At 47.6% G+C, this 13,826-nt stretch overlaps 1 protein-coding gene across 2 annotated transcripts in view; it reads right to left on the bottom strand.

Annotated features, from left to right (window-relative positions):
- The window catches only part of wnt5a (wingless-type MMTV integration site family, member 5a), a 32,575-nt gene that overhangs the window by 7,525 nt on the left and 11,224 nt on the right, over positions 1–13,826 (bottom strand). For both annotated transcript variants that reach the window (XM_046364962.1, XM_046364963.1), the window contains exon 3: positions 2,520–2,767. In XM_046364962.1, the coding sequence (XP_046220918.1) occupies positions 2,520–2,767 (248 nt within the window). The remainder of the gene's footprint in view (positions 1–2,519; positions 2,768–13,826) is intronic.

The following is a 13,826-nucleotide window of genomic DNA, read 5'->3' as shown; positions in this document are numbered from 1 at the left end:
AAATAATCGAGATTTGGGAAAAGTGTGTTTTTGTGTGGATGCATGTGTGTTTAAATGCAGTTCATCCCCATTGTGAGTGTCAGCCTCTGGCCAAGAAGCCCCAGGCCACATGTGAAATTATAGAGACCTCACCCACAAACTATTCCCCCAGCACAGCTGCTCAACGTCACCCTGTGCATTACAACAGGAGAGGAGGGCACCTCCAAACCCTCCTCTGGTCTAGTAGGAAAGAGGGGAAGCGTGGACAGAGAGTGTGCATACTTAGAGCTAGAGACAACCCACTACCAGTCAGTAGGAAAGAGGGGAAGCAGGGACAGAGAGTGTGCATACTTAGAGCTAGAGACAACCCACTACCAGTCAGTAGGAAAGAGGGGAAGCAGGGACAGAGAGTGTGTATACTTAGAGCTAGAGACAACCCACTACCAGTCAGTAGGAAAGAGGGGAAGCAGGGACAGAGAGTGTGCATACTTAGAGCTAGAGACAACCCACTACCAGTCAGTAGGAAAGAGGGGACAGAGTGGACAGAGAGTGTCAGTAGGAAAGAGGGGAAGCATAGAGTGTGCTTTAGAGCTAGAGACAACCCACTACCAGTCAGTAGGAAAGAGGGGAAGCAGGGACAGAGAGTGTGCATACTTAGAGCTAGAGACAACCCACTACCAGTCAGTAGGAAAGAGGGGAAGCGTGGACAGAGAGTGTGCATACTTAGAGCTAGAGACAACCCACTACCAGTCAGTAGGACAGAGGGGAAGCAGGGACAGAGAGTGTGCATACTTAGAGCTAGAGACAACCCATTACCAATCAGAAGGAAAGAGGGGAAGCAGGGACAGAGAGTGTGCATACTTAGAGCTAGAGACAACCCACTACCAATCAGTAGGACAGAGGGGAAGCAGGGACAGAGAGTGTGCATACTTAGAGCTAGAGACAACCCACTACCATTCAGTAGGACAGAGGGGAAGCAGGGACAGAGAGTGTGCATACTTAGAGCTAGAGACAACCCACTACCAGTCAGTAGGACAGAGGGGAAGCAGGGACAGAGAGTGTGCATACTTAGAGCTAGAGACAACCCACTACCAGTCAGTAGGAAAGAGGGGAAGCAGGGACAGAGAGTGTGCATACTTAGAGCTAGAGACAACCCACTACCAGTCAGTAGGAAAGAGGGGAAGCAGGGACAGAGAGTGTGCATACTTAGAGCTAGAGACAACCCACTACCAGTCAGTAGTCACACATTAACTGTTACGCCACTGCTGCTCCTCAACCTCTGTCACGTGCAGAGTACAATACAACAGAGAGCATAATGTAGGAGTGTATCAGAACTACCTGTGACTGTAGAGTACAATACAACAGAGAGCATAATGTAGGAGTGTGTCAGAACTACCTGTGACTGTAGAGTACAATACAACAGAGAGCATAATGTAGGAGTGTGTCAGAACTACCTGTGACTGCAGAGTACAATACAACAGAGAGCATAATGTAGGAGTGTGTCAGAACTACCTGTGACTGCTGAGTACAATACAACAGAGAGCATAATGTAGGAGTGTGTCAGAACTACCTGTGACTGTAGAGTACAATACAACAGAGAGCATAATGTAGGAGTGTATCAGAACTACCTGTGACTGCTGAGTACAATACAACAGAGAGCATAATGTAGGAGTGTGTCAGAACTACCTGTGACTGCTGAGTACAATACAACAGAGAGCATAATGTAGGAGTGTATCAGAACTACCTGTGACTGTAGAGTACAATACAACAGAGAGCATAATGTAGGAGTGTGTCAGAACTACCTGTGACTGTAGAGTACAATACAACAGAGAGCATAATGTAGGAGTGTATCAGAACTACCTGTGACTGTAGAGTACAATACAACAGAGAGCATAATGTAGGAGTGTATCAGAACTACCTGTGACTGCTGAGTACAATACAACAGAGAGCATAATGTAGGAGTGTGTCAGAACTACCTGTGACTGTAGAGTACAATACAACAGAGAGCATAATGTAGGAGTGTGTCAGAACTACCTGTGACTGCAGAGTACAATACAACAGAGAGCATAATGTAGGAGTGTATCAGAACTACCTGTGACTGCTGAGTACAATACAACAGAGAGCATAATGTAGGAGTGTATCAGAACTACCTGTGACTGCTGAGTACAATACAACAGAGAGCATAATGTAGGAGTGTATCAGAACTACCTGTGACTGTAGAGTACAATACAACAGAGAGCATAATGTAGGAGTGTATCAGAACTACCTGTGACTGTAGAGTACAATACAACAGAGAGCATAATGTAGGAGTGTGTCAGAACTACCTGTGACTGCTGAGTACAATACAACAGAGAGCATAATGTAGGAGTGTATCAGAACTACCTGTGACTGTAGAGTACAATACAACAGAGAGCATAATGTAGGAGTGTATCAGAACTACCTGTGACTGCTGAGTACAATACAACAGAGAGCATAATGTAGGAGTGTTTCAAAACTACCTGTGACTGAAGGACACGCTAACCACTGAGCTAAAGACTGACCTATCTGCATGACCCGTCCGAACACGGAGGAGTTGTCCACGGTGCTGCAGTTCCACCGGCGGTGTCTGAACTGGTACTGACACTCCCTGATGCCCGTCTTGGCGCCCTCTCCAATGTACTGCATGTGGTCCTGGTAGAGCTGGCACAGCTTCTTCTGGCCCTGGGATAGACCCACCAGCTGGCTGCACAGAGGCTGGGCACCGATGATGTAGGCCTCAGGGATCAGCAGAGGGTTCATGGCTAGAGACCTGGACAGAGGGAGAGGGAGACAGAGAAACACACTTTTCTAATAGAGACCTGGACAGAGGGAGAGGGAGACAGAGAAACACACTTTTCAAATAGAGACCTGGACAGAGGGAGAGGGAGACAGAGAAACACACTTTTCAAATAGAGACCTGGACAGAGGGAGAGGGAGACAGAGAAACACACTTTTCAAATAGAGACCTGGACAGAGGGAGAGGGAGACAGAGAAACACACTTTTCTAATAGAGACCTGGACAGAGAGAGAGGGAGACAGAGAAACACACTTTTCTAATAGAGACCTGGACAGAGGGAGAGGGAGACAGAGAAACACACTTTTCTAATAGAGACCTGGACAGAGAGAGAGGGAGACAGAGAAACACACTTTTCTAATAGAGACCTGGACAGAGAGAGAGGGAGACAGAGAAACACACTTTTCTAATAGAGACCTGGACAGAGAGAGAGGGAGACAGAGAAACACACTTTTCTAATAGAGACCTGGACAGAGAGAGAGGGAGACAGAGAAACACACTTTTCTAATAGAGACCTGGACAGAGAGAGAGGGAGACAGAGAAACACACTTTTCTAATAGAGACCTGGACAGAGAGAGAGGGAGACAGAGAAACACACTTTTCTAATAGAGACCTGGACAGAGGGAGAGGGAGACAGAGAAACACACTTTTCAAATAGAGACCTGGACAGAGGGAGAGGGAGACAGAGAAACACACTTTTCTAATAGAGACCTGGACAGAGAGGGAGACAGAGAAACACACTTTTCTAATAGAGACCTGGACAGAGGGAGAGGGAGACAGAGAAACACACTTTTCTAATAGAGACCTGGACAGAGGGAGAGGGAGACAGAGAAACACACTTTTCAAATAGAGACCTGGACAGAGGGAGAGGGAGACAGAGACACACACTTTTCTAATAGAGACCTGGACAGAGGGAGAGGGAGACAGAGAAACACACTTTTCTAATAGAGACCTGGACAGAGGGAGAGGGAGACAGAGAAACACACTTTTCTAATAGAGACCTGGACAGAGGGAGAGGGAGACAGAGAAACACACTTTTCTAATAGAGACCTGGACAGAGGGAGAGGGAGACAGAGAAACACACTTTTCAAATAGAGACCTGGACAGAGGGAGACAGAGAAACACACTTTTCTAATAGAGACCTGGACAGAGAGAGAGGGAGACAGAGAAACACACTTTTCTAATAGAGACCTGGACAGAGAGAGAGGGAGACAGAGAAACACACTTTTCAAATAGAGACCTGGACAGAGGGAGAGGGAGACAGAGAAACACACTTTTCAAATAGAGACCTGGACAGAGGGAGAGGGAGACAGAGAAACACACTTTTCTAATAGAGACCTGGACAGAGAGAGAGGGAGACAGAGAAACACACTTTTCTAATAGAGACCTGGACAGAGGGAGAGGGAGACAGAGAAACACACTTTTCAAATAGAGACCTGGACAGAGGGAGAGGGAGACAGAGACACACACTTTTCTAATAGAGACCTGGACAGAGGGAGAGGGAGACAGAGAAACACACTTTTCTAATAGAGACCTGGACAGAGGGAGAGGGAGACAGAGAAACACACTTTTCTAATAGAGACCTGGACAGAGGGAGAGGGAGACAGAGAAACACACTTTTCTAATAGAGACCTGGACAGAGGGAGAGGGAGACAGAGAAACACACTTTTCAAATAGAGACCTGGACAGAGGGAGACAGAGAAACACACTTTTCTAATAGAGACCTGGACAGAGAGAGAGGGAGACAGAGAAACACACTTTTCTAATAGAGACCTGGACAGAGGGAGAGGGAGACAGAGAAACACACTTTTCAAATAGAGACCTGGACAGAGGGAGACAGAGAAACACACTTTTCAAATAGAGACCTGGACAGAGGGAGACAAAGAAACACACTTTTCTAATAGAGACCTGGACAGAGGGAGAGGGAGACAGAGACACACACTTTTCTAATAGAGACCTGGACAGAGGGAGAGGGAGACAGAGAAACACACTTTTCTAATAGAGACCTGGACAGAGGGAGAGGGAGACAGAGAAACACACTTTTCTAATAGAGACCTGGACAGAGGGAGAGGGAGACAGAGAAACACACTTTTCAAATAGAGACCTGGACAGAGGGAGAGGGAGACAGAGAAACACACTTTTCTAATAGAGACCTGGACAGAGAGAGAGGGAGACAGAGAAACACACTTTTCTAATAGAGACCTAGACAGAGAGAGAGGGAGACAGAGATACACACTTTTCTAATAGAGACCTGGACAGAAGGAGGCTGAGAAACACACTTTTCTAATAGAGACCTGGACAGAGAGAGAGGGAGACAGAGAGGGAGACAGAGAGGGAGACAGAGAGGGAGACAGAGAGGAAGACAGAGAGGAAGACAGAGAGGGAGACAGATAGGGAGACAGAGAGGGAGACAGAGAGGGAGACAGAGAGGGAGACAGAGAGGGAGACAGAGAGGGAGACAGAGAGGGAGACAGAGAGGGAGACAGAGAGGGAGACAGAGAGGGAGACAGAGAGGGAGACAGAGAGGAAGACAGAGAGGGAGACAGAGAGGGAGACAGAGAGGAAGACAGAGAGGAAGACAGAGAGGCTGGGAACTGATGATGTATGCATATGGACATTTAGTTCATGGTCACAGACCTGTACAGAGCAAACCCATCATCAGAACAATTCAACCAGCCTTTTACACACGCACACAACCGCGCCCACACACACAGGCGCGTGCACACACACAGGTGCGCACATACACATACACAGGCGCGCACACACAAGAGGTCGACCGATTAATCGGAATGGCCGATTAACTAGTGCAGATTTCAAGTTTTCAGAACAATCGGAAATCGGTATTTTCTTTTTACACCTTAATTTAACTATACAAGTCAGTTAAGAACACGTTCTTATTTTCAATGACGGCCGAGGAACGTGGTGGGTTAACTGCCGCATTCAGGGGCAGAACGACAGATTGTTACCTTGTCAACTCGGGGGATTCAACCTTACAGTTAACTAGTCCAACGCTCTAACCACCTGCCTCTCATTGCACTCCACGAGGAGACTGCCTGTTACGCGAATGCAGTAAGCCAAGGTAAGTTGCTAGCTAGCATTAAACTTATCTTATAGAACACAATCAATCATAATCACTAGTTAACTACACATGGTTGATGATATTACTAGTTTATCTAGCGTGTCCTGCGTTGCATATAATCGATGCGGTGCGTATCGTTGCTCCAATGTGTACCTAACCATAAACATCAATGCCTTTCTTAAAATCAATACACAGAAGTATATATTTTTAAACCTGCATATTTAGCTAAAAGAAATCCAGGTTAGCAGGCAATATTAACCAGGTGAAATTGTGTCACTTCTCTTGCGTTCATCGCACACAGAGTCAGTGGATATGCAACAGTATGGGCCGCATAATTTGCCAGAATTTTATGTAATTATGACATAACATTGAAGGTTGTGCATCAGGTTGTGTATCAGGAATATTTAGACTAATTGATGCCACCCCTTAGATAAAATACAGAACGGCTCCGTATTTCACTGAAAGAATATGCGTCTTGTTTCCGGATTCGACCATATTAATGACCTAAGGCTCGTATTTCCGTGTTATCATGTTATAACTAAGTCTATGATTTGATAGAGCAGTCTGACTGAGCGATGGTAGGCAGCAGCAGGCTCGTAAGCATTCATTCAAACAGCACTTTCGTGCATTTGCCAGCAGCTGTTTATGACTTCAAGCCTATCAACTCCCGAGATTAGACTGGTGTAACCGATGTGAAATGGCTAGTTAGTTAGCGGCGTGCGCGCTAATAGCTTTTCAAACGTCACTCGCTCTGAGACTTGGACTGGTTGTTCCCCTTGCCCTGCAAGGGCCGCGGCTTTTGTGGAGTGATGGGTAACGCTGCTTTGAGGGTGTCTGTTGTCGATGTGTTCCTGGTTCGAGCCCAGGTAGGAGCGAGGAGAGGGACGGAAGCTATACTGTTACACTGGCAATACCATAGTGCCTATAAGAACCTCCAATAGTCAAAGGTATATGAAATACAAATGGCATAGAGAGAAATAGTCCTATAATAACTACAACCTAAAACTTCTTACCTGGGAATATTGAAGACTCATGTTAAAAGGAACCACCAGCTTTCATATGTTCTCATGTTCTGAGCAAGGAACTGAAACGTTAGCTTTTTACATGGCACATATTTTACATGGCTCATATTTTACATGGCTCATATTTTACATGGCACATATTTTACATGGCACATATGTTACATGGCTCATATTTTACATGGCTCATATTTTACATGGCTCATATTTTACATGGCACATAGTTTACATGGCACATATTTTACATGGCACATATTTTACATGGCGCATATTTTACATGGCAATAGTTTACATGGCACATATTTTACATGGCACATATTTTACATGGCGCATATTGCACTTTTACTTTCTTCTACTTTGCTTTTGCATTATTTAAACCAAATTGAAAATGTTTCATTACTTATTTGAGGCTAAATTGATTTTATTTCTGTATTATATTCAGTTAAAATAAGTGTTCATTCAGTATTGTTGTAATTGTCATTATTACAAATAAATAAATAAAATCGTCCGATCTGTATCAGCTTTTGTTGGTCCTCCAATAATTGGTATCGGTTGACCTCTAGCACACACACACACACACACACACACACACACACACACACACACACACACACACACACACACACACACACACACACACACACACACACACACACACACACACAGTCACGCGCACACACACACACACACACAGTCACGCGCACACACACACACAAACAGGCGTGCACACACACACAGTCACGCGCACACACACACAGTCACACGCACACACACACACACACACACACACACACACACACACACACACACACACACACACACACACACACACACACACACACACACACACACACACACACACACACACACACACACACACAGTCACGCACACACACACACAGTCACGCGCACACACACACAGTCACGCGCACACACACACAGTCACGCGCACACACACACAGTCACGCGCACACACACACAGTCACGCGCACGCGCACACACACACAGTCACGCGCACACACACACAGTCACGCGCACACACACACAGTCACGCGCACACACACACAGTCACGCGCACACACACACAGTCGCGCGCACACACACACAGTCGCGCGCACACACACACAGGCGCGCGCACACACACTTAGAGCAGCTCATCCTAACCTCCCCAGAGCAGCACAATTAGCCTCCACTGTAACCAGATCTACTGAGGAGAGCAGCCAGGGAGGGAGGGAGGGAGGGAACCCCCCCCCCTTCTCACACACACATACACACTCCTCACTCACTCTGACACAGTAAATCATTTGCACCTGCGTGTCTTTTACTGGAGGAAAGTCACACACACCTCAGCAGTCTACAGTAGCTATTTATGCGTGTGATAATGTGTGAGTCTGTGGTAGTGTGTGTGTGTGTGTGTGTGTGTGTGTGTGTGTGTGTGTGTGTGTGTGTGTGTGTGTGTGTGTGTGTGTGTGTGTGTGTGTGTGTGTGTGTGTGTGTGTGTGTGTGTGTGTGTGTGTGTGTGTGTGTGTGCTAGAGGTCAACCGATACCAATTATTGGAGGACCAACAAAAGCTGATACAGATCGGACGATTTTATTTATTTATTTGTAATAATGACAATTACAACAACCACATCACTACCACACACTACCACACACACACACACTACCACAGACACACACACTCCAAAAGACACACACACTACCACAGATACACAAACACTACCACAGACAGACACTACCACAGACACACACACTACCAGAGACACACACAAACTACCACAGACACACACACACACAACAACAGACACTACCACAGACACTACCACACACTACCACACACTACCAGAGACACACACACTACCACAGACACACACACACACTACCAGACAATCACACAAATTACCACACACCAACTCCACCACAGACACACACACTACCACAGACACACACATTACACACACACTACTACTACTACAGACACACAACCACAGAGACACACACTTCAACAGACACACTACCACAGACACTACCACAGACACACTACCACCGACACACACTACCACACTACCACAGACACACACACACTACCACAGACACACACACACTACCACAGACACAGACACACACTCCACCACAGACACAGACACAGACACACACTCCACCACAGACACAGACACACACACACCACAGACACAGACACACACACACCACAGACACAGACACACACACACTCCACCACAGACACACACACACTCCACCACAGACACACACACACTCCACCACAGACACACACACACTCCACCACAGACACACACACACTCCACCACAGACACAAACACACTCCACCACAGACACACACACACCACCACAGGCACACACACTACCACAGGCACACACACTACCACAGGCAAACACACTACCACAGGCAAACACACTACCACAGACACACACACACTACCACAGACACACAAACTACCACAGACACACACACTCCACCAGACACACACACTCCACCAGACACACACACTACCACAGACACACAAACTCTAGCACAGACAGACACACACTACCACAAACACACACAGACTACCACAGACACACACAGACTACCAGACACACACACACACACAACCACAGACTCACACACACAGACTACCACAGACACACACACAGACTACCACAGACACACACAGACACACACAGACTACAGACACACACAGACCACAGACTACCACACACACACACATGACCACAGACTACCACACACACACACACACACACACACACACACACACACACACACACACACACACACACACACACACACACACACACACACACACACACACACACACACACACACACACACACACACACACACTACCAAAGACACACACTACCACAGGCAGACACACACACACAGGCAGACACACACACTACACCAGACACACAACCACAGAGACACACACACTACCACCGACACACACACACGCACACTACCACACACACACACACACACACACTCCACCACAGACACACACACACTCCACCACAGACACACACAACCACAGGCGCACACACAAACAAACACTACCACACACACACACAAACAAACACTACCACACACACACACTACCACACACTACCACACACTACCACACACACCACACACACACACACACACACACACACACACACACACACACACACACACACACACACACACACACACACACACACACACACACACACACACACACTACCACACAGGCACACTACCACAGGCACACACACACTACCACAGACACAGACACACTACCACAGACACACACACACTACCACAGACACATTACCACAGGCGCAAACACACACACACACACTACCACAGACACACCCACACTACCACAGACACACGCACACACACACACACACTACCACAGACACACACACACTACCACAGGCACACACACACTACCACAGGCACACGCACACACACACCCTACCACAGACACACTACCACACACACACACACACACACACACACACACACACACACACACACACACACACACACACACACACACACACACACACACACACACACACACACACACACACACACACACACACACACACACACACACACACACACAGACATACACACACCAACACACACACGCACACACTGACTACCAGAGACACACACACCAACACACACTGACTACCAGAGACACACACACCAACACACACTGACTACCAGAGACACACACACCAACACACACTGACTACCAGAGACACACACACCAACACACACCGACTACCACAGACACACTACCACAGACACATTACCACAGGCGCAAACACACACACACACACTACCACAGACACACCCACACTACCACAGACACACACACACACACTACCACAGACACACACACACTACCACAGACACACACACACTACCACAGGCACACACACACTACCACAGGCACACGCACACACACACCCTACCACAGACACACTACCACACACACACACACACACACACACACACACACACACACACACACACACACACACACACACACACACACTACCAGAGACACACACACCAACACACACTGACTACCAGAGACACACACACCAACACACACTGACTACCAGAGACACACACACCAACACACACTGACTACCAGAGACACACACACCAACACACACTGACTACCAGAGACACACACACCAACACACACCGACTACCACAGACACACTACCACAGACACACACACACTACCACAGACACATTACCACAGGCGCAAACACACACACACACACTACCACAGACACACCCACACTACCACAGACACACACACACACACTACCACAGACACACACACACTACCACAGACACACACACACTACCACAGGCACACACACACTACCACAGGCACACGCACACACACACCCTACCACAGACACACTACCACACACACACACACACACACACACACACACACACACACACACACACACACACACACACACACACACACACACACACACACACACACACACACACACACACACACACACCAACACACACTGACTACCAGAGACACACACACAACACACACTGACTACCAGAGACACACACACCAACACACACTGACTACCAGAGACACACACACCAACACACACTGACTACCACAGACACACACACCAACACACACTGACTACCACAGACACACACACAACACACACTGACTACCACAGACACACACACCAACACACACTGACTACCACAGACACACACCACACACACTGACTACCACAGACACACACCAACACACACTGACTACCACAGACACACACACCAACACACACTGACTACCACAGACACACACACCAACACACACTGACTACCACAGACACACACACCAACACACACTGACTACCACAGACACACACACCAACACACACTGACTACCACAGACACACACACCAACACACACTGACTACCACAGACACACACACCAACACACACTGACTACCACAGACACACACACCAACACACACTGACTACCACAGACACACACACCAACACACACTGACTACCACAGACACACACACCAACACACACTGACTACCACAGACACACACACCAACCACCGACACACACACACACACCAACACACACCGACTACCACAGACACACACACCAACACACACTGACTACCACAGACACACACACCAACACACACTGACTACCACAGACACACACACCAACACACACTGACTACCACAGACACACACACCAACACACACTGACTACCACAGACACACACACCAACACACACTGACTACCACAGACACACACACAACACACACTGACTACCACAGACACACACACCAACACACACCGACTACCAGAGACACACACACCAACACACACCGACTACCAGACACACACACACCAACACACACTGACTACCACAGACACACACACCAACACACACTGACTACCACAGACACACACACCAACACACACTGACTACCACAGACACACACACAACACACACTGACTACCACAGACACACACACAACACACACTGACTACCACAGACACCACAGACACCAACAACACACACTGACTACCACAGACACACACACCAACACACACTGACTACCACAGACACACACACCAACACACACTGACTACCACAGACACACACACCAACACACACTGACTACCACAGACACACACACGAACACACACTGACTACCACAGACACACACACCAACACACACTGACTACCACAGACACACACACCAACACACACTGACTACCACAGACACACACACCAACACACACCGACTACCAGAGACACACACACCAACACACACCGACTACCAGAGACACACACACCAACACACACTGACTACCACAGACACACACACCAACACACACTGACTACCAGAGACACACACACCAACACACACTGACTACCAGAGACACACACACCAACACACACTGACTACCAGAGACACACACACCAACACACACTGACTACCAGAGACACACACACCAACACACACCGACTACCAGAGACACACACACCAACACACACCGACTACCAGAGACACACACACCAACACACACTGACTACCACAGACACACACACCAACACACACTGACTACCACAGACACACAGAGAAAGTCACTTCTATGGAGTTCGTGTCTGCACATATTTGGATATATACCCAAAAACCACAGCATTCTGTTTTATACAATATTCACAATTTGGTTTGGCAAAAACATTGAGAAAGAAAATAGGAGAGTCAAAAAATGTGTATATCTTAAAGGCTTATGTGCTGGAGTTAGAGACAGAGAGTCAGAGGGACATGGAGTCAGAGAGACAGAGAGACATGGAGTCAGAGAGACATGGAGTCAGAGAGACATGGAGACATGGAGTCACAGAGACAGAGAGACATGGAGTCAGAGAGACAGAGAGACAGAGAGACATGGAGTCAGAGAGACAGAGAGTCAGAGAGACATGGAGAAATGGAGTCAAAGAGACATGGAGTCAGAGAGACATGGAGTCACAGAGTCAGAGAGACATGGAGAAATGGAGTCAGAGAGACAGAGAGACATGGAGTCAGAGACAGAGAGACATGGAGTCAGAGAGACATGGAGAGACACGGAGACAGAGAGACATGGAGTCAGAGAGACATGGAGTCAGAGAGACATGAAAACATGGAGTCAGAGAGACATGGAGTCAGAGAGACATGGAGTCAGAGAGACAGAGAGAAATGGAGACAGAGAGACATGGAGACAGAGAGACATGGAGACATGGAGACAGAGAGACATGGAGAAATGGAGTCAAAGAGACATGGAGTCAGAGAGACATGGAGTCACAGAGTCAGAGAGACATGGAGAAA

Source organism: Oncorhynchus gorbuscha, linkage group LG10 (assembly GCF_021184085.1).
Source record: "Oncorhynchus gorbuscha isolate QuinsamMale2020 ecotype Even-year linkage group LG10, OgorEven_v1.0, whole genome shotgun sequence".
NCBI lineage: Eukaryota > Metazoa > Chordata > Actinopteri > Salmoniformes > Salmonidae > Oncorhynchus > Oncorhynchus gorbuscha.
The sequence above is the reverse complement of the archived record's forward strand: the minus strand, read 5'-3'. Positions and strand labels throughout refer to the sequence as shown.